Source organism: Aquila chrysaetos, chromosome 4, assembly GCF_900496995.4.
Source record: "Aquila chrysaetos chrysaetos chromosome 4, bAquChr1.4, whole genome shotgun sequence".
Taxonomy (NCBI): Eukaryota; Metazoa; Chordata; class Aves; order Accipitriformes; family Accipitridae; genus Aquila; species Aquila chrysaetos.
This window is the reverse complement of record NC_044007.1, coordinates 54,442,006-54,465,432: the sequence shown is the minus strand read 5'-3', so window position 1 is coordinate 54,465,432 and position 23,427 is coordinate 54,442,006. Positions and strand designations below refer to the sequence as shown.

Genomic DNA, 23,427 nt, shown 5'->3' with positions numbered 1-23,427 from the left:
GAAGAGTGGAAGTGAGGAAAACAAAGCTCTGGAACATTTCAGAGCAGCTTAGGACACTTTCAAAACTGAAAGCTTTTTGACTGTAATACTAACTTAAATTAGAGTGAATAGTGCCTTGCATCCTGAAGGACTCTAACGCTCAACAGAGCTCGAGTCCATTCTGTTGTGTGAGCATGGCAAGGTTTAAAATGATTGTCTTCTCATTTCTGTCATGACAGTTTTTGCACTTTTCCCTTTATCATTATAGGCTTGTTCATAAATATATATGTATTTATTTTCCCTTTTAAGAGTCTAAATTCCACTGCATGTGCTTGAAAATAGACACAAAGAGGTTCCACACAGAGATATATAAAGAACATTAAGGGTATGCTTTTCCAACTTCACAATTTAAACTTTTATATGAAGAAAAATGTTTCTGATTTTTTCCTGAATGATGTGCAAATATTAGAAAAGAAGAAAAAGAAAAAAAAATTCCTCTAGTCCAGTCACTTTTCACTTGGCTTTAAGGGGTTAAAAAGAAATTGCTCACAAGAAGAAAATAGGAAAAATATGAAACAATCTTGTCCTGGTGAGATGACAGTTTTCTCTTGATAAACAGGTCAAAGCAGCAGGTTCCCAATCTCAAAGAAAACTGCTGTGGTAGCCTGCTTGGCTGTTAATACATAGCACATTCAAGACATGTATAGAAAAGTCAGCTGAATGGGATAGCAAGGAAAATATGACTCATCCACAGTCCTAAGCACTAAATTCAAGAAAACTGTAAGAAAGTTCCTTTTTATTTTATGAGTATATTTCACTTCTGATATACATGGATTAAACAGCAATTTCATACACAAAAGAATGACATTGTGGATGTCATAAGCTACCTTTCTCTTTGTTTATGATTTTCCTAATCATTCTGCAGGCAGGGAAGTCTGTGCCCTGAGAAATTTTAGATAGAGGCGAGTTCATGCACACACTTTGTGGCTGTTTTCTTCACCCAAGTCATTCAGCCAAAGTACCTTGAATATTGCCCTTTTTAGTCTTTAAAAGCTGAACGGAATCAGACCTGCCAGCACTTTGACAGACTCTGAAAAAAACAAAGGTCGCGGGAGGAGACTGCTGGCTCAGTGTGCTGCACTCCTCTCTGCAGCAAACTCTCCCTAACTGGAAATTCTCCAAAAGTACCGTGGTTATTCCAGAATAACTCTGTCTGGATACCCTTAATCCCCAATAAAAAGTGGGGGTGTAGTGATTCAGTTTAAACCACTTCCAAAACGCATAATTACTCCAGGGTAATAGCTCTTCTGGAAAACATCCAACTAGCCTCAAACCGTCCTCTCAGCTGGGTGCATTGCAGCCGTGGATGATGATGCTGTGACCTACAGCTACACACAGACTGTATATCCTCTTAGATCCCCTGTGATAAAAAGTAAATGATACTAATATTGTTGGTAACAAGAGCTGACTGATTCACTCACTGGAACTGATTTCAATCTTAAATTTATAATTTTTCCCAGTTCCCAAGTTGTTTGTGAACAGTCTTCATTATTACACATGTATTTGTTTATCGTTTGTTAACAGACAATTTATGAAAAGCAGACACTGGCCTGTGGATTATTCATCATCTGTCCATTTTAATTATTTGCTGTTTGTGCTGGGTGATGGCATTTGACAGTGATACTGCTCAGACTCTGTAATTTGATGAGAATAACAAATAATGAATAACCACATGTTCTCAGCAATTTAACCAGGCAGATAAAGGTGCTGCTATTAAGACAGACATTCTTGAAATATCCATGCAAACAGAAATCGAGGTCACATAAAGGTTTTCAAGCAAAGCAGAGCCGAACTGAACAGCCTGAGTTGAACCAGGTTGTGGGTTGCTCTGCTGAGCATCCTTGTTTTCGTAGAACATCCACAGCTATTTGTATTAGTTTATTTATTTATTTTTTTATTTTTAACCAACCAGTTTGGACAAGAGGATCCAGATGTGACTCTTCCCCTTTGTTTCACATCCCGTAAGCCTGTGGTAGCATCTTCAGAGGTTTGGGTTACCTTCTGATTCACAGCAAGCCAGTGAATAGCACAGGCTGAGATTTTTATTCCAAAAGAAACACCAGGTTTGTAGGAGGAATAGCTGTATGCAATAAATGGGTCTTATTACAGAAGTGATTGAAGAAGAGGACATTTCAGGCTGGGGCAGAAAATGATAGAGAAAGAACTCAAAAATTGGAACTTTGATTAAAAATTTGATCTAGACCCTTTCCTGCATCTCATGCGCTTAGGGGTGTGGAGGATTTGCTATGTGCATGTGAAATTATATGGATTGTAGGATTCACTTTGCTGGTGTTTGCAAAGATTTTGTATTGGCTTTGTGATCTTCAGAAAGCATTTCTGTAGTCTAGAGATTCAAAAGGTCTAAATACTTTGAAGCATCAAAATTCATATGGGCACGTTTGCTTTCTCTTTTTACCTATTAAATAGATGGCCTGGGTCTACCTTTTAACTTACCCAGCACAGAACGTCTGGGTTTATCTTTTAACTAAGCCAGTAGAAAATGCATCATTCATTTTTCACAATTACGTAAACGTGAGAAATGCTAATATTATTATGCTGTCTAGGGGTTAGAGAAAAGGGAGGTTTATCCCAGGCTGAGACCATGGGAACTAATTCCGAAATCTCTGGCTAAAGGAAATTGTAAGTGGAAAATAAATACTATATGGTTTGGGGAGAGAAAAGTTTATTCCCATTGGTTCTTTACTGTGACAATGCTTCTTGTCCTTGTGGAAATTATGTAAAATAAACATCTGATTTTTGCCACTGGAATGATATGACATTAATTCAGCCATCAGGGTTTCAGGATCATGTTGACAAGTTTTAAAATTTCCACCTCTACTAAACAGATGGTTTTTTTAAATAAAAAAACCAAACAAAAATATAGGGAAAAAAAAGCTGTTGGACCATCATCAGGCATGCAGCTGATGTCTCCATGGAAGTTATGGGAGTTTGTGTCTGACGTCTCCTACAAACTGTGAATCTGAATTTCTTCAAGGCCTGTTTTACAGGCATTTCTTTAATAAATGGGGAAATATGTGGAAAGAAATGAGAATGTCTTTCGCTCAAATCTTGCTTAAAAGTCACACAAGTCTGGTCTGTCCTCTTTCGCATGTGCCAGGGCTACCATTTCCTTTGTCTAAATGTCTTCTGGGAATTGGCGATGTCCTCTCGCTAGTTCAGGACTCTCAACAAGAAGTGATTTTTGTGCTACAGAAATGCTCTTATCTGTACACTATGGTGACTGTAAATGAGATGTCAATATTTTTTGTGCTCAGAACACTCAGGCTGATCATTAGCAATTTCTCATGCCAAGCCAGTATTTTCAGCTGATTTATTGCATTATTAACTAGGACTTTTGTCATAAAAACAACCAAATAGATAAAAGGATGAGGTCACTCACAGTGACCTCAAACCTGTCACCAAGCAATGATGTAACTTGTTAATTTGAATGTAAAATGGGAAGGTAGAAATCAGGTTTTGGTGTAGATTTTAATTCCTCTCAACACAGAATGTGTATTTCATACACATTTTTCATATGCCTGGTTCACCAAACAATTTCATTTTTTCTAGGTTTTCAAAAATGTTACGTCCTCAAGCCTGAGTCAGTTTTGCTATTTTACCTGAAGTTAGGCCAAAGATAAGTATAATTTCTTGTGTAAAGCCTTTGTCTACATTTCCTCCTCATTTGAGAAGGGAATGGATCTTCCCCCACGGCGCTAGAGGATCTGCCCCGACAGGTGACTTTTAGCAGGTCATCTGATAACCTCATCAGGGGAGGCAAAACTTTTGAGCTGGGTCATAATTCTCTCCCAGGTGACAAGTCACTGTTCAGCCCGGAGCATGGATTTAGTTGTAATTTTCCTTCTTTCCTTCCTTCTTCCTGCTGCAAGCAGCTCTTGCTTTTGGTTTTGGTTGGGTTTTGATTTTGTTTTTTTAGGAAATACATGAGCATAACTTGCTTGTTTTAGACATTCCTGCTTGGACTGGAACACCCCAAAAGGGAAAAGTGTGCTGAAAAATGCAGTACTGGCTGCTTAAAAACAAGTCAGTACTTCCCCAGCTGAACAGATGTTCTTGCTCAATACCCACATGATACTTTCTCTTCCTGAATGCTCATTTTCTACATTTATGTTTATTAATAATTATCTATGAGAATAATGTAGTGTGTTGTTACACCTGCATAGCTCTTTTGAGTTACAATGAACTACATTGAAACTGATAGTAAAATGATATAAATCAGTTCTTGTGGTACTTCATGGCAATTTATAGTAGCTAAAAAGTTGTTCATGTTTTTATCAATCACATTCTTCTTTTAGTTTGTACTGGCTTTTATTTTCTTGTCTTTGGCATTTGCACAGTTTCTTCCCAACATATATCTGATTAAAACACAGCAGCCCTTCATCATTGCTGTCATTTGAATAACTTTTAACTCTTAGCCAAACTGTTTTAATATAATCTTAGATATCAAGTAGCATAAAATAAGATTCTCAAAACAAATTGAAAGGTAGACTTTTGAGGCCATGTGAAAGCAGTAAAACCTTGATGCCATCAGGAACTGAGCAAAAAAGCTTAAGTATATACTTTCTTTTAAGAGTTTAAAGAGATTTGAGTCCTTTGCTGGATTGGGTGACAAAGCGCTTTCTGCTGTTAGGAATCACAATCTATAGTCATCAGCATCATGAGGTTGTTTGCTTAATAAAGTAGGTAGCTACTGTACCGAAAATAGTAAATTCTATCTCATGTGGGTTGCATTAAACACATTTGAATAGTCTGTGCCAGAGCAATGACTTTCTTGATTGCTTAAAATCTTCTGAACGGCCTTAGGGTTGAATAACATGCAAAACTGGTGTACCTAGATTTCTGTACTTGCTCTGTATACCAGTCCCCTAGTGACTGGAGGAATATAACTGTCCTTTATGTATAAGTATACCTGTGTCATAGTGCAGAACTTCCCCAGTGTGAGTCAGCTTTGAAAAGTTCATTAGTAACAATGTTGCTCACTGTGTTCTGTGTTTTATTGTACCTTTTGAAAAATCCCAGATGTAAAAGTGACCAAACCAGGCAGGCACAAATGAACTCAAAAAGAGCAACCCCAACAACTAATTTTGATTTGACCCAGACAATTAAAGAGGGCTCTTAAACTTCGCAAATTATCATTGGGTTAAATTGCACCTATACAGTTTTCAGTGGATTCAAATGGATGTAATTGATAACAATGAATAGCTTGTTTGCACACCATGGCATAAAAGGAAATCAGTGTGAAATCATTGAACTGATACGGTTAATTGGAATAAACTCTTTGAGGGAATCACTCTTATTTCCACTGCATTTTTGTTTAAGTTTTAAAAAAGATCTTATCAGTCATATCCACTTCTAAATATGTCCACATCAGGGGTAGGTTTGCAGCAATTTAAACTAATTGATTTCTAAGCTAATTTAGATGCATCACTAATCAAATTCTGTGAGACCAGCTTGATGCCAATGTGTGCAATGATACAGAATTCTGCTTACCCTACCTTAAGTTTATTAAGTATTCAAAAAACCACTGGGAGGAAAAACCAGTAGAAGCTTGTTTTCTTGCTAACATCAGCAGCCAACAAAGAAGGTACATTTCCAGACTGAGGAAGAGGGAACAACTTTTACAGTCATTTTTTTCTTATACAGAAATCACACTTTGAACTGTCAATGCCCCAGCCAAGTATTGCCTTTTGAAAGTTAGTTGCAGTGAAGAGCTTAAAAAGAAAATCCTTGCAGTAAGGTTGAAAACAGTGATGTCCAACTACGTTAATAGCTAAGTAATTTAAATGCTCCATGATTAGATTACTGACAGATAATTGGCTTGCTTAAGTCTCCTCTAAGTTCACAGGTTAGTTTCTGGGATCCACAGATTTAGAAGAGGAGAATCCTAATTATTCTCTAGTCCAACCTCCTACGTGGCAAAAAAGCTGTACAATTTCAACCTGCAATTTCTCCATCAAATTCATTACAAGCTCCTCCTAAGATAACTGTCTGCTAAACTTGCTTTATCATCAGTCAGCTCCATTGCCACCATGGGAGGATGAGAGATGGACAGCAGATGCTCAGGAAGGACAAAATGCAGTGCTTCTAAACGGACTGCAAAGGAGGGCACGACCCACAGTACTTGCTTCAGAAGAGCTTTAGTAACATGTGAGCTTGGTTCTGACCACACATCTGCCCTGATATATCTCCAGGTTTGATAGGGTTCAAGTCTCCTACATATTGGCTGCTCAGATATTAAATATTCCATCTGTAACTGAAGGGAAACCATATATACAAGAGTACATTAATGTGTCCAGCACCAGTAGCTACAAATAGTACATGATAATTTTAAGATATAACACCTACGGTAATATGGCCAGTGTGGCAAATGTGGGCTCCACTGTGGCGTGCTCGCTTTTGGCATGTTGAAAGACCTACTGGTAGGTACAGTCTGGAAATTAGGTTGTGTATTCACAGTTCAGGTCAAGTTTTCAAGAATCCAGATCCAATTCAGAAATGTAAATAAGAGACAGGTTTTCAAGCGATTAGCCCCAAGAACTTGCAATGTGCACTTGTAGCCAAAGCCTTTACATTCAACTGTTCCTCAGTAGTCAAAAAAATAAGTGATCAATTTTTAGAGTGTGCTTGGATTTGAAAATTTTTAAATACATCTTCCTAGCTAAGGTGGCTAGATACTTGCAGAGAGTTCAACCCTCTGTGTTTCTGAAGATCCAGGCTTTGGTTCTTCCACTGTGTTTTTACTTAAATAGCTGCTTACATGTATGTGTCTGTATTTGGTTAGCACAACTCCATATTAAAAAAAAATGCCCATTTTGTTTTATTAACAGTATTGCCAGAGGGAAAAAGATGCAAATTCTGGAATTTGAGAGTGCTGCAGTAACACATAACGAAGTGTTACATCAAAGTGCCAGTGAAGTTGCTTCCTGGAAAATATATGGGAAAAGGATCTGATTTCATCAACCTGCATATTATTACATTTATTTACTGTTACACATTCTTGGTCTAAGTGGGATAAATATCATATTTCACAAGGTTTCCTCTGTTTTCCATAAATGCCTTTTATAAGATTAATGTATTGATATTCAGAAAGCTTATGGATTTCTTGCCATGGTGACTTCATGACACGTAAGTTCTGAAGCATAAGATAGTTTAAAGCATTTTTTTTTATCTAAACTTATAATGTTTCTTGTTTTCCATGACTGCTCCAAAATGGAGGGGGGGGAAGTATGAAAGGTTTGGTGAAGTATTTAAGTGCAGAAAGCATTTGAACAGTTTGCTAGACTTAGTTTAAGCTATAGGTCAAGCAGCATTTCCCTGATTTTCTCAGAAAAAAAATGCTGTAGAGATGAAAAGAAATGGTAAATAATTCACATGCTAAGTAAAAAAGACCACACTGCTGTATCGTTTTTGTCTTTTTTTTCACTCTTCTCCAACATGCTTCATTGCATGTAGAGGTTGATGTTCTGTATCAGACACCTTCTACCATGACTGTTTCAAAGCAGTTTGAATCTTTGAAGCTCTCAGAGAGCATCTGTCCAGAACAGACTCACATCCTCATCCCTGCAGTTGTTGGTGGTCTTTTTCCAGAGGCTTTGTTGGTAGCCAGAATTTAAGGACAAGGCCAAAATAGTTTCACTTCTGACTTCCCTCTCAGCCTGAACGAATTTCTGCTTGAGCAGCTATTCTTATGTTATCTGAGGGTAGATAGCTTCATCACGTCCCATGGGCCAATGGCCAGGATTGAACCCATCTGTAAAGCACCATCTCCACAGGGATGGTGCGGTTCGATCTCATGGACACAGCTACTGGCAAAGGAATGGGAGAAGCGAGTGCCACTGCTGTCCCCTCCAGCTGCTCACTCCAGGTGAAAAGGCAAGGCAGTTCATATGCATTAACTGAAATTAAATCTAGGGTTTGCATGTGGTCATATTCTTACCTATTTCATCTCTGTCTTCAGAAAAGATAAAGCCGAGTCCTAATTGCTTGACACCAGTAAAGATCACAGGTTTTAGAAGTAATGTATTATAAGCCATCCTAGCAACAATCCACTTTGGGTAATGACTTTCAGTTTATGTGAAATCATTTTTCCAGAGTTTCAGTTGTTTATAGACTTCTTAGCTTTGAGGCCAAATGAGATGAATTGCTTAAGTTGTGTGCTGTTAACATACTGGTAATTTTTATGTATAGAGAAGTTCAGCAATAGCTATATAGTACAAGGAGTGAAGTGAGTCTCATAGTAAGCCTACGTGCACTGAATTTTGTCTGTGCATCCGTAATTTGTGGTGATATCCTAGTGATAAACTGCATTTAGCAGACACCTTTGACTGTCTCACCTGTTCTCTGTACACTAATTCAGCTTCCCTGGGATAGCAATTAAACTTTTGACTGGCATCAGCAGCTTCCAACATCAGACATTAAAAAAAAAAAATCTACTGGAGAAATATTCACCTGTCATCCACTGACTATGCACGTGCAGATTTTCTAACTCCATCCATTTGAGATGCAGGATAAGCCATATTTAGTCTCATCCCTCTCCTAGGTTTCAGGAGGTCCTTTACTGTATCCAGCTGGGAAGCTGGAGGCACCCTACTTGCAAAGAAAAATGTCCAGGCTTATGAAAAGGTCACCATCACCAGCGTTTAGACCTCAGAGTACATGGGATATTAAATCTGTGGTGCTATTGTGTACAGTAAAAATAGTTTAGATACTTTGTTTAGATTTCTGCAGGATTTTGGTTATCAGTTATGCCTGTTTCCTAATCCAGTATAGCTTAGACTGTTGTCAGATAAGATATCTGGCTTGGCAGTGGTAGGTATATGGAAAAAGCATGGCCTTGGCAGAACTCCTGATGGTGTGGTACATAGATTTCAGTAGTTTTCATTTGGGATAACGACATCCATAACTCACTCTGGTATTATTCCCTTGGGCAGTTTAGAACTTCTTATAAAAATCTTTATTCCAGTTTTGTAATAGTAAACCTCTACATCTTCAGAAACCATCTGCTATATGAAAGTAATTTTTTATTAAGAAGATGCATGCTCTGTTTTCATACCAATTTTTTGCATGTAAAAACAACAATACAGGATCTGAAAACCCTATTTCCAAGCATTCCACCCCAAACCTCAACAAAGTAAGGAAAGAAGTACATGATAAAGAGAATAACAGCTCTGAGTCTAACAAACCAAATCAAGCACTGCACTTCTAGGGGGGGCTTGGCGGCTGCAGTTGTGCGGCTCAGGTCTGCTTGTATGTGCCTACATCCGTGTTTCATATTGCAGTTGTGTGAGATGCAAGGGCATTGCTGCTAACACACCTGTTTAACAGACAGTAAATCAGAACACTGAGGTCCATCTGTGCGGGGTGGAAGAACTCCTGCATTGTAGCCTAATACTAAGTTGTGCACAAGTTGTGTCCTTTGTTGCCCCTTTCAAACTGTGGAATTAGTCCTTTTTCTGAAGAGAAACACTATTATGTTAATTAACTTTAAATTTGCACTTTCATTTGTTCTTGTATCTGTTAACCAAGTTTACATGAGACTGCCAAATTAGAAAGATATTGCTTACATATCTCATCACTTGAAACGTTCAAAGTACTGCATGAATTTGATCTCTTCACAAATATTAATCTGCCTTGGGGGGTCTCCTGAGCACCCATTCGCTGAGCTAAAAATTTGTGTTTGTGTGCTGATGTTTGTTCCCGAGGGCTCATCTCCCTAGTGAGCATGTTTAAACAACTGAAGTGCTCTTACAATGAAACATTCAAATTCAAGCCTTTATTATTATGCAATCTGGGATTATTTTTTTTATCATTAGACTTCCTTCTGAACTGGGTAGTTGACACTCCCTGTTCCAAATTCCTGTCCCATGAGCTAGTTGTTTGGAAATACTGGCTAGGAGGACAAACACCATGACTTTTTTTTTTTTTTTCCAATCTGGAGAAAGTGCTTTTTCTCTAGGTATTTGGGATTAAACTGTGACCTGAAGGGAGGCCACAGAAATAGGATAAAGATCAAAAGGAAAAGGAGAGCATTACTTGGTAGATTGATACAGCTGGAAGCGGTGGGCCTGATTCAAGGTGCTTTGGGAGTCAGAGGATTCTTGCACATGACTTAACTAGTTTCTGGATTAAACCTTGCATATGCCTTGGGAGAGGAATGTATACCTGCTCCAGCAGCATGTGTGCCTGGAAAATAATACTAAAAGCTAGTGTATATTGTGACAAACTGAGGGTTCATATATACGTTTGCTATTCAGAAAAAGATATTTCTGATTAACTCCACGTCTAAACAATTTTAATGAAAAACAAGACTACTTTGACTTGACTCTCCAGTCAGATCAGTTTCCGTACAGAACTTTGCTCCTTGGTCCGTGTCCAAGAACATATTTATCAGGGAATTTATACATCCCTTTAAATTCACTTCCTGGTGTGAATTAAACTAACTTTCATGTGCAAAACCCCTTGAAAGTTCCCTGTGTGTGAAGTGAGGATTTCTCCATCTTTTTCATGTGTCCCATGATTCTGTAATCTTCTCCCTCTGAGTCCTGCCGGGCAGCCCACCTCTGCTGCAGGACAGCTGGATGGATGAGCTTCCCTTTTGCCCATGGGGACAGAAAGCAAAGTAATGTGCTCTTCCCGCACCGACTGAATGCTCAGGGTCTCTTAGCTGCACAAAGAGAGCACCAGGGTTTTGTCATTTTTCTTGGGGAGTACTCATTTTGTTTTTCAAGCAGCTTAGCATTTAAAATACTTGAACAGCTGACAGATCCTTCAGGTTGCCCTGTCACAAGTTGCCAGGTTCTTGAAAGCACCCAGAGAAAAGCTGATGCACCGAATCCCTTTCGTTGTTGTGCTTCAGCCGTTTGGAGGGCTCAGCCAGCTACAACTTTTAGAGCGCAGCTGCCTCCGACGGCGGCAGTGGCCCGAGCATTGTTTTGTTGTCGTTTCTGCAGAGGAGCGGCGGGAGCTTACATCATTTCCAGTAATGAAGTGCCTGGGGTTCTTTTATGACTTGCACACTCTGCTTCTCCAGAACTGTACAGTATGTGCTGCATGACTCCAGGAAACTGAGGATTTGTTTTGACTTGCTAAAAGAACGTTTGCTGTTTCTCTTTACAATTTCACCGTATGACTTGTCAATTCTCTCCCTCTCTTAAGAATAACTTCACATTTAATTAGCTGAGCGCAAACATCTTTCATTGCACTGTGGATTAGACTCCTCATTGAGTACGTTTACCAACAGAATGAAAGACATCTTAATCAGGCATTTCTGTATTTGTACTGCTGTGTCCGGAGTGCCCAGTAGCTGTCAATAGACAGTTGCTATTGACTCTCTTTCTAGTGGGGGATGACCAGTGATGTGGGGACCAGTCTTGTTAAAGTTTGCTTTTTATTTTTGAAGCTCGCTCTCCTATCTAAGAGCACTTTTCAAGTGTGTTTCATTATCTTTTCCCTATCTGCTATGTAAGAAAAATGATACTTATGTGCCTTGCTGGGAGGTCCTGAAGGTGCTGGCATCTCCCCAGGAGATCCACAATGACCCTGCCTAGCATATTTTAAATGGGGCAATTTACACTTTGCTGAATTGCAAAGTAGCATTGCACACAAAGCTCTATTAGGCAAGGTTGGCACCAGCTTCCCAAAGCGTTACCTGGATATACACATGTGTATGTGCTTTGAATTCTTCAGTGGTGAATTTCAGTTTGCATTTCCACCACTCAGAGAACATTCTCCAGACCACGAACCACCTGTGTTGTTTCTGGGATATCATCACCCAAGCAGCAGCCTCCACAATTCTCCATAAGTCCCAGAGTAAATGCTGGTGCTGTAGCAACAGCAGCTGATTTACCTGAATGTGCACTCACAACAAATGCTTTCTGGCAACATCAAAACCAGTGAAGAACAGCAAAAAATTCACAATCCCCTTTGTAAAATTGTCATCCTTTCTGTTAGTTCCAGATATTTGTCTTGTCATAAGCACTTTAAAAAACACCTTTAACCCCTGTCAACTATTCACTTCCCCAGAGTTAAAATTTGACAAGTTCATTTTTAGCCATCTCTTCTCTCAAAGATTCTGTTTGAATCTTCAGAAGTGAATCATAGTTTCAAAACCCTCACTACCTTAGTGAAACACCCTTTTTCCATTAGCATTCAACGTGTTTAACATGGGTTCAGACATGTTATCAGAAACTTATACTAGAGTCCTTAAAAAAAAATCCCATGTGATTTCATGCCCTGGAAACACCTTTTATGCTATAACTATTCCTACAGCTATCGGGAGATATGAAACATATGGATCTGAGCTAGTCAAATTAATACCATAATGGCTTCTGGCTCGACAAGCACGTACAGTGCAGAGAGCAGAACAGCTGTAGTAGAGTTACCTTTTATGTGGGTGGCATAGATGTCTGCCAATTAAAATGATCTGATGAATCACTTCTTGCCATATGATTACTGTTAATAAGAATTTATGTTAACATGTTTGTGTCTGAACTTTGCACAGGTTCATGCCTGCATTTATTTTCTTAAAAAACAGAGCATATGATGATTGTTTTTTGTTCTTAATGGACTTTCTTTCCTCATTTGAAAGCATTCCAGGACTTCAGTAATGCAGAGCTGCCAACTATCCCTTTAAAGGAAGATGTTTTTATCTCCACGTACCACTTTCTGCATGTAATTCTGTGTACACAAGCCAATAGTTTTTAAGCTGGAAACCTCAAGCTAAGCTTCTAAATCCATATAGCAGTATTTACAAAGAGAGCATGGCCTTCAAAATATGAAAAGAGGAGTCCTCATAACTTCTATTAAAGCCTCTGTTGTTGCAAACATTTATACTTACACTTTCCTTTAAGTAGTCCCACTGACTGACAGGCTTTAGCCATTGAATTCGTTACGCTAACAGCCTGTGTGTAAAATCAAGTATTTTTTTTCCAGAACTGATACGTTATATTTATGATGAGAAATTTAGGCGTGGCAAAATGTTATTTTAAATATATCCTCAGCAGCTTACAAAGCATTTCAAAGTATTTGAGAAGTCTGTGCAACAAGTGAGACATTTTATAGCAAAAAGTACACGAGTCCAAGCATGGTGAGTGTTAACAGACTTTGACCTAGCATGGTTTGGGGATCTCTCTCTGATCAGAAAAATGTAGTTTAAAATTCTACATAAGCTTGGTAAATACAGTAGGACAGGGTAGAGAGACAGAAAACAATTGCAGTAAAACCACATGAAGTACAGTTTAGCTAGGATAAGTGGTTGGAGACTCATCATCCTTGTGAATCTTGTTTGGAAGCCATGAGCAGATCAAATGTTTTGGTGGAAGGACTTGTTCCTACGGGACTTAGAACAGTTAGAGAAAATACACTGAAGAAAACAATCCTAAAAAGGCTATGGAGGAACTTGGCAAATAGGTAATTTCTTTCCCTCTACTGGCAATTCTGCCACTCATTGGTAGGAACAGAGGACACTGATAGGCGAGGTACTTCCGTGGCACTTATGTCGGAGCTTTTGGGAGCTCTTTGGCTAACAGCGTCCTCCTAAGGTCTGCTCTGTCCATGCTCACTGATGATTTGAGATCATATTTGCATCCGTTTTCCCTGCAGTGTCAATAAATCAGGAACTCTCATATGTTTCTTCCAGTGTCATCCTGCATTACCACTTATAAGAAGACACCGCCTCCAGTCCCACCAAGAACTACCACCAAACCATTTATTTCCATCACAGCCCAGAGCAGCACAGAGTCTGCCCAAGATGCATATATGGATGGGCATGGACAGAGGGGAGATATCATCAGTCAGTCTGGACTTAGCAATTCCACAGAGAGCTTGGACAGTATGAAGGCACTAACAGCTGCTATTGAAGCTGCCAATGCGCAGATCCATGGCCCTGCAAGTCAACATGTAGGGAACAATACTGCCACCGTCACCACCACCACAACCATTGCCACCGTTGCTGTAGAAGATAGAAAGAAAGACCACTTCAAGAAAAACAGATGCTTATCTATTGGAATACAGGTACAGTACAGAACATGGATTATATGCCTGCCATTGTTTTGGATTTCTACATCTGTTTTACTGCTCATTATGCAATGTTTTCTGTATTTTTCTTCTTTTCCTGGCAGGTACCTATGTAGAAATTGCAGCAGCGTAATCATTCTGCATGGTACTAATGATGTTTTCCTAATTTATCGTAAAAACATCAGATGCAAGGATTTGTTTAAGTCTCCTTGCTGCTTGTTAGTCAGCTCTGTTAAATTACACACATGAGCACTAATCTATGAATCATAACACAGCGGGGGTCAGAAAGGCATGAATTAAATCATTGAAAGGGAATGTGTAAAACAATGATTTACATTACACTATCACCCAAAAAATATTTTCGTCCAGCCTCACTGAATTAATTGTCACTGCTTATTCATGCATTTCATAATGACTGGTAGCCGCTTGAATGAGGCAGCATTGTTCCTATCTCGGCCTCAAGAGCAGAGGGTAAGTTCCTTCTGATTTGCCCTTGTTAAAGAAAATTACATTCTGTTACATCTAGTGGAATGAAACAAGAAAACTAACCCTGCCAAAGTTCACTCCTATTTGCAGAAAAGAGAAGAGCAAATAAACTAGACCAATGTAATCTGCTTTCTTAATTAATCTTTCCCATACCACCCCCCCTCAAGAGAATGTGCTTAGGACTCCAACTATCTGCTTGCAGGATTAGCTTTTGCAACAAAGTACTTGAACTTACAACCAACTGAGAATCAACACATGTTTTGGTGGGAGATGAATCCCAAGCAAACAGAATAGCAATCCACAGTTTATCAACCTTCACAAGAAGACATGATTTTTTTTCTTGCAGATGGAGGTTGTAAGCACAGCACTATGTGCCTGGACAGGCTTATCTGATTAGCAAAGCCTAAGAATTTACCGTGAAATCTCTGCATCAGCCTGATGAGATGAGAGGCGCTGTGTAGAAGTATGCCATCCCAGGGGCAGCTCCTGAAGAAACTGTGACTTTTTTCTTACTTCTTCTTGGAAAGGCAATAATTACTATTGCCTCTGGCTTCAGTTCACTGCCTTTATTGTAGCCTTTTTCTGCTTCACAGCCATTTGTTTTGGGTATATTCTGAAAGAAGGGCTGATGATCAGTGTTAAACACTGGAGCAAGATCCAGGTGGACAGGGATAGAGGAAAGCTCTTCTATTACTTATTCCCATTCCCAGCGAAGCCTAAGGTGCCATTTTATTGTTGTAATCCCTCATTTCACTAAGCAAAGCAACAAAGACTCCTTAGCAATCAAACACCCTTCAAAATAATGGATAGAAAGAAGTAATCTCCATGTTTGCAGAAGCCAAAATGAACAACAGTAATGTGAATCATGGCTCTTGAGACACCATCTCCCTGCTGTCTCTTCTTAAGGTAGTGTTGCTGCCAAGTAACAAATGCTGCTTTTGAGAGGTATAGGGGCCTCAGTTTCCTGAGATCTGAGGAAAATAGAGCCCCAAATGCTGTTCAAGCCTTCGACAATCTCCCTCTAAAACTTTGAAATTTACAGATGACCAACATAATAATATGTGAAAGCTGCCTGGGGATGGTATGTGAGGGTCTGCCAGGGTATTTTTTGTGTACAAACCAATGGAGATGCCTAAAGCTGGGACTGCATGAAGCGAAACCTTCAGGAGTGATACAGCTTTACAAGATTCCTGCCCGTGCACTGTGCCACTCTCACAATTGTGCCCATCAATGAGATTTTTAGGGTCAGACATTCTTCAAAAATAAAGGAAAACTACTTTGCTAGTCCACTGTCTGGTCCATTTTGCAGCATCATTGCACAAGCCATCATGCTGGTACAGCTGAAGGAGTAGTGTGGGAATGGAAATACCGTAAGAGAGCTGTTGCTGCCAGAAATCACTTCTCTTAGAAGCAACTGCCTGAAATAGGTAGGTAGGCTGTCAGCCCTCTGACTGGCAGTATGGAGTCAGGCTCTTTCCACTGACTGTAAAGGGAGCCTGGTTTAGGCTTAGATGGAACTCAGACCAGGTATACACCTTAATTATAGTTTGGCCCATCTTTGTAGAGCAGGGCAAGCTGCATAAGCCAGAGGCATATTCTTGATTTGCTTCCTCCTCTAACAAATAAACCTAATGTGCACTTGTGATGAACCTCCATGTGTGTCCTCTGCACCCCTCAGTCACTCTTAGGACACCACAAGCCTTTGCTGTAAATCTGTTTAGCAAAGAAGTAAAGTAAAGCAAAGAAAAACGCTTCCATCAAAAGGTTGCTTCTCCCTGTCAGTTATGGGATTTAAGGTGCAGTTATCTCGCCAAAAGCCTCTGTAACAAGTAAGTACCTCACTTCACTGAACAGCTCTGTAACTCCCATCCCTCCTTGAGCACTTTTCCTCCATAGGCTGTTCAGTTGGCTCTCAACAACAAGTTTATTTACTGGTGGAACAGATGCTAACTACAGCTGGAGATTTTGTACACCCGGGGTCAGAGTGGATCCACAGGTCACTTTGTAACACTGCTGTGGTACAAAAATTCTGTGTGCTAGAAATTTTTTTTCTTGTTTGACTAACAATGTCGTATATAGAATTGGGAATTAACAACTACACTGATTGGACCCAGAAGTTTGTGATTTTGCTCAAAGACACATCTGTCGTGTCGTGGTTTAACCCCAGCCAGCAATTAAGCACCACGCAGCCACTTACTCACTCCTCCCCCCACCTTCGCCAGTGGGATGGGGAGGAGAATCGAAAACAACTGAAACTCTTGGGTTGAGATAAAAACAGTTTAATAATTGAAATAAAAAGTAAAATATTATAATAATAATAAAAGTAATGAAAAGGAAGATAACAAAAAGAGAGTGAAATATAACCCACGAAATATGAATGATGCACAATGCAATTGCTCACCATCCGCTGACCGATGCTCAGCCAGTACCCGAGCAGTGATCCACCCCTCCTGGCCAACTCCCCCCATTTTATGTACTGGACATGACATCATATGGTATGGAATATTCCTTTGGCTAGTTTGGATCAGCTGCCCTGGCTGTGCCCCGTCCCAACTTCTTGTACCCCTCCAGCCTTCTTGCTGGCTGGGCATGAGAAGCTGCAAAATCCTTGACTTAGTATAACACTACCTAGCAACAACTGAAAACATCAGTGTGTTATCAACATTATTCTCATACTAAATCCAAAACACAACATTATACCACGTACTAGGAAGAAAATTAACTCTATCACAGCTGAAACCAGGACATATGGTTAAATTTTAATTTTATATCATTGGCATAAATCTCCTCATAGAGATGGAAAGATGGTATAAAGTTCCTGCCTGTGCTCTGGGGGACCACCTGTTTGCATGATGAAGCAGTAAAGAAAATGCATCCAAGACCCGCATCTGCTTTCTTTAAATCTTGTCCATACAGTGCTCTGATTCGGGACACTAACATTTAAACAAAATAAACACATAATTTTGACATGAGTTCATATACTCATGCACATACAGACTAACAGGTAAAATCAAACGAATGGTGGAGCAGAGTAAGTGGAGTTACAGCTGCTCAGAAATTTGCTCCGGCAAATGTAAGCATCCAGCCTCCATAAAATACTGGATAAGCTCCACCTGCATTTTGCAGGCCAAATGTTGTCTTACCAGAAATACCTTATAAATTAACAAGAATGATGAATACTCACTAATAACATCAGAAATGGGCACACCACAGATAAACTATCTGACTACATGAAGGTACTTATGATACAAGCTATATGTGCAGACACTTAATAGTTATCATGCATAGAAGTTGTAAGTAGTTGGGTGATATCTCTGCTAAAATACATTCTAATTAGCTGGTTAATTTTTTTAAGGTTGATGGTGCTGAAGAATCCACCAAATCAGGTGAAAATAAAGCAACCAGTAAGTTCCAGTCCATAGGAGTTCAAGTAGAGGAGGAGAAGTGGTGAGTAAAAGTTAATACTGTTTTTCTAAAGTAAATAATTATGCCGCAACTAATTTTTAAGAGCCCTAGTTCCTGCATGCATGACCATATAAACTTGCTTCCTGGATGAATTGTTAGATCACCCAACTGAAAAGCTGAGTCTTATAAATGCGGTAGCTTTTATTTCTCAGAGGGGATTTTCCAGGACCAGTGGGAGACCTGGAAGAAATGTGCCACATATTTTGAAGGTCAATATACTTTTAATAAGGTCTTCTTCCCTAGAAAATCTACCTAAACAGCAAAAGGTGATGCAGCTGGAGTATTAGTCTCTGGATGGCTGCAGCAGCATAGAGTTGATGGGGAAGTTTACCTTGTTTTTCAGCAGAATAATTTCAGCCACATGGAGCAGTGCAATGGCAGAGCCAAACTGATTGCTTTAGCTCAGGTATCTCACCCAGACATCTCTGCATTACAACTGCTCTGTTGCAAAAAATTGTTGAGATTAAAAAGCAAGCTGTAAAACTTGGTTCTGTCTCCAATCTGCAGTGTAACCTGAATTAAGTAAACAAATATGCCCCAATAAAAATGAAAAAAAAAAAATCTAGAATAGTTGTCTTTAAGGGTTATGTTTCTTTTGGATGACAAGTTGCAGCTACGTTGCAGGGCAGCATAACTGTGCATAGCACTTTCCAGACACATAAAGTTTCTGAGTGCTTGACCACAACTGCAAATCTTAATTCCTCCCCAAAACTGGACTCAGTGGCTGAAGAAAAACCAGACTCTCCTTGCCTCTGCGCATGCAGGCTGCTGCAGCCACAAGCACCCACCCGAGTCTTTGTTCATTTTTCACAATCCACTTGGGCACAGCATAACTTTCAGTTCCTGGAGCCATTTTGTTGAGAACTCGATGTACAGTAGTGTAGGAGAAGCCTCGGGGCAGTAATGCTGATCAGTGAGGGAATAGTCGCCCTTGTAACCTCTCCAGAGAAAACCTGGGTGCAGCAAATCTGAGCTGACAAAATTAGGGCCCTCTGCCCTCCTCTGGCCCGCCGACTGCAGTAGCAAGTAGAGATGTCCATTTTCACTGCTTTTTTCCTATGTCTGCTAAAAATACTCAAAAATAACATGTTATCTACACCATTTTCAATTCAACTAAATCTCCCTGTAAAGTAGCAGAGTATTTTCCTGTGGTTTTAAAAGGCTAAAGTGATTTCAGCAAAAAGAAATGTGATTTTGCAATGACCCTGCTAGGCTGTTACCAAGTTCCTCATTGACCTGCTAAAACATCTCTTGCTGGCAGACATTTCTTTACGTGTTAGACCTTAGCCCCATTTACCCACAACTCTTCCAGCACTAGATAAATGAGCACATTAGAATAGATGCTGAAGGACCATTTCCCTTCAGCCTGAGCACAAAGGAAATAACTACCCCAAAAGCCCAACCCTTCCCCCCCCCTCCAAAAAAAACTCCCCCCCCCCCCCCCCCAAAAAAAACAAAACAAAGAAATGGCTGTTTGTAAATACCTTACTTCCAAAGTCCTCTTTCTATTGCAGTTTTTATTGCTCCAGAGAAAAAGGTATGATATGCCTGTGAGGGTCTGCCCTGAGAAAGCAATATTTCTGCATTACCTACTGATAGCTGTGTTTGGGGGTTTCCTTGCTGATAAAGTTGAGATTGCTGCTGTTTGGAGCAGAGGGGCAAACAGCAATCTATCACGGACTTTCAGAAGTGAACTGGCTGATAAAGGACAGCCCCTAATCCTTAGAAAATGAGTGCACTCAAGACACAAAGGGCTTATAATCACAGTTTGGCACTCATATTCCTTTTTTTTTTTTTTTTTTTTTTAACACAGCAGAGCACAATGTATTGATTATCTGTTACAGGAATAGAATTGTAAATACAGTGCATTCTTCCCTGCCCCTGCACCATAACATCTGCAGAGCCTCAGAAAAGCCCTTTTGAGTTGAATCTTTGACAAATAAATGTTTTTTAAAATCTTCCAGGCTTCAGAAATATTAAATAAATATAAAATAAGAAGAGAAGAATGACACAACAAAGAGGATAAATACAGCAAATTGATCATGTTTCCTTGCCAGTCTAAGCTATTAAGTGCACTGTCGTAAAACAAGAAAGCTCTTTGCTTAATGCACCAAAAACCTACCATACAAAATTTGTTTCACTTCTCTTCTTTGCTTCCTGCTCTTTCCTCCCCCTTTCCCTCACCTCATATGACTGCCATTCTCACACTAAGGAGTCTTATCTCCTCATGTCCTTTTAAATATTCCTGCTGCTTGGACCAAGTAAGAAAAAGATTTTGCCTCTGTTTCTTGATCTAAGTAGTTCAAAAACAGAGCATCTTCAGAGGACGGGTGTCTCTCTTCCATCTTCCATCTCGACTCAGACCTTTCATTAGCCCTCCACTCTCTGTAACCTGGCCTTCCTGCCAAGGCAAATGACTGAATCCTCTGAATCCTCCTCCTCTTGTATTGCTCAAAGGATAAATGTGCCTACCGCTACCTGACCATATCACAACTGGATCCATCACTGCTATTCATCTTATCCTCAGGTTTTTATGCTGCCTGCTCTCAATAATCTTTTTCATACCCATTCCTAAGTGCAGCTCTTCAATTTCTAGCATTAATAGAGTATCTCTGTTCAGTCCTTCTCATGGAAAAAAACTGGTATGTGTTTCTTTCAACCTCACGATCTTCCTGCTCTTACTCTCTTATCTCTCACCTGATCTCTTCCATGATGCTAACAAAACCCCAACGAAAATGTTCCTCCCCTTTCCTCACATGACTCACCTCTTCCAGGGCAATTTTGAAACGTTTATCTAATGAAGTTGATCAGTGCAATCTCAGGGCACTTCCATTTCTGTCCATTTCTGTTTGTCCTTTCTCTCTACCTGCAACTTCTTCTGACCTCAAAGGACCACCTTCCATTCCTCACTTACAGAAGATAATTGAGTTGTTGGAAGTCAACCAGTTCTACTGAACCAGAAAAGAAGTCATATATTGTGCCAGGCCAATTAGCACACATCCTTACTGAACAAGTGGGTCTCAGTCCCATAGCTCTGTAATCACTTTTAGTCTCTCTTGCATTTTACCTTGTCTGCCCCAAGATCTCCTCCTATTTCATCCTCACCCCCAAAACTGTCTTGCTCATTGGTCTAGTCATACCATCAGCTGGTAACTGTACTTGGTTTGCTATCACAAGAATTTATGAATACCGAAACAATGGTAGTTTCTGAAGTAAGAACACTGCCATGGGAAACTAAAACATGTCTTAGTCCTCCATTTTCTCTGGCTTCTGTGGGGCCAGGGAAGGTGCCCCCACCTCTTGGTGTGGCGTAAAAGTGTGGTATAAAGTGAAATTATTTGAAATGGTGGTGGGGTAACGTAAAAAAAAAACCCCAAAAACAACAAAACAAACCTCTTTTGTCTCTTCAAGGGAAAAAAACCACATCTTTGGCTTTTGTTACTATGTAAAGCCATATTTTTCTCTTTTTTTCATCTAGGTTTTCGGGTTTGGTCACTTACTGTCCTGACAAAAAATACTCAGGTTTTAGGGTCTTCTCTGCACAGCAGGCCACTCCTATGCTCTAACTCAAACTTCTCAACTCTCCAGTATTAAGGACAGGATTTTCAAATCTGTATTTTGGCTAAACTGAGCTTGGACGGATATTTCCTTGGCTTTTGTCTGCAGCATTTTCTGGCTTTCTGTGTTCTCCACAGTGGAAGCCATTCCATTGAGAAATTCTGAAGGTGGTAGATGCGCCCTCCCTGAAAACTTTCATGGTCAGGTTGGACGGGGTTCTGAGCAACCTGATCTAGTTGAAGATGTCCCTGCTTATTGCAGGGGGGTTGGACTAGATGACCTTTAAAGGTCCCTTCCAGCCCAAACCATTCTATGATTCTAACCCGGCTGCAAGTGACGGAGCTGATATTCAGTAGAAGAGAGAGGCAGTTTCAAAAGCAAGGCTTAATAATGTTCCCTGTTTAAAGCTAAGGGCCCTGACCCAGTCTTGTGTGTTAGGCTTCAACAAAGTGTTGCCCTCTCTTGTTCCAGCTATTCCCCCCAGTGCTACCCAGAAAGTGTCACAAGGTAAAGGTTAGAACAGGTTTATTTGAGGATGAGAGATCCCAGGAACACTTTGATCCTCCATTTTCTGCAAACTTGACTGGTGAGAGTCATGCTCAGCACAGCGTGTGTATTCGCTGAGGATGGTCTCTGTAGCGTGACCTCCTCCCTGCGCTGCTGTGCTATGCGCATGCTGGAAAGGGCAGAGTAAATACCCTATGAATATCTGGGGGCCAGCAGGGCAGTGCAGGACAGGGAGGAAGAGCCCAAGCAGCACTTGAAGCTCCATCATGTTTCAGGGGAGATTGATAAATGGAGATTGTTTGATTGATTGATGGCTGGGAGATATGTGCAGGCTGGCTGCACTAAGGCCTCAGCTTCCCACCCGCAGCATACTTGACCACTGCTGAGGAGCTAGGCCCACACCAGTAGAGACTTGCGTAGGGCCAGACCCTCTCAGTGCAATGGGATCCCTTCTTCAAGCATAGCCTTAGATCAGTGTCGCAGTACCTGGTCTAGGTCTGCTGGAATTGGGTCAACCTCCATGGGCTCCTCCTGATCTTCCAGTGGGTCAACTTCCATTGGCTCTGTGCCACCCTCTGCAGTTTTGGGTCGCCAGCCAAAGAGTTCCCAGACATCCTCTTTGGTTCAGCTGATATTGTAGTTGCCCTTTGACTCTATTTGGCAGCTTCACTGGGCATTGGGGCACAGCATGCAGAGGCTGGCAGTCACTGCCTGAGGCTTCCCCGCTCCTGTCCTGCTCCGATTGCTGGCACTGCAAGTTGTCCAACTGTGGGATGAGTGGGTTCACGGTGTGCTGGGTGAAGAACTGGCTGAAGGGCATGGCTCAAAAGGTTGTGGTGAATTGGCTGGGGACCGGTCAACAGTAGTGTTCCTCAGGGCTCAATTCTAGGGCCAGTTCTGTCCAATCTATTTATCAACGATCTGGACGCAGGAGTTGAACGCACCATTAGCAACTTGGCTGATGATACCAAACTGGGAGGTGCTGTTGACAAGAGGCCTTGGAGGGGGATCTGGACAGATTGGAGCATTGGGCAATGACTAACAGGATGAAATTTAACAAGAATAAATGCCAGATCCTGTACCTGGGACGGAGTAACGCCGGACAGAAGTACAGATTGGGAGAGGCGTGGCTGGAGAGCAGCCCCGCAGAAAGGGATCTGGGGGTGCTGGTCAGTAGCAGGCTCAATACGTGTCAGCAGTGTGCCCTGACAGCCAAGAGGGCAAACCCTGTCCCGGGGTGCATCAAACACAGTGTAACCGGCCGGTCAAAAGATGTGATTATCCTGCTGTATTCAGCGTTGGTGTGGCCTCACCTTGAATACTGTGTGCAGTTCTGGG

At 40.6% G+C, this 23,427-nt stretch overlaps 1 protein-coding gene across 7 annotated transcripts in view; it reads left to right on the top strand.

Moving 5' to 3' along the window:
- Positions 1 to 23,427, top strand: part of DLGAP1 (DLG associated protein 1) — a 424,396-nt gene that overhangs the window by 377,191 nt on the left and 23,778 nt on the right. For all 7 annotated transcript variants that reach the window (XM_030012046.1, XM_030012047.1, XM_030012044.1 and 4 more), the window contains 2 exons: positions 13,697 to 14,070; positions 17,915 to 18,006. In XM_030012046.1, coding sequence (XP_029867906.1) covers positions 13,697 to 14,070; positions 17,915 to 18,006 — 466 coding nt within the window. The remainder of the gene's footprint in view (positions 1 to 13,696; positions 14,071 to 17,914; positions 18,007 to 23,427) is intronic.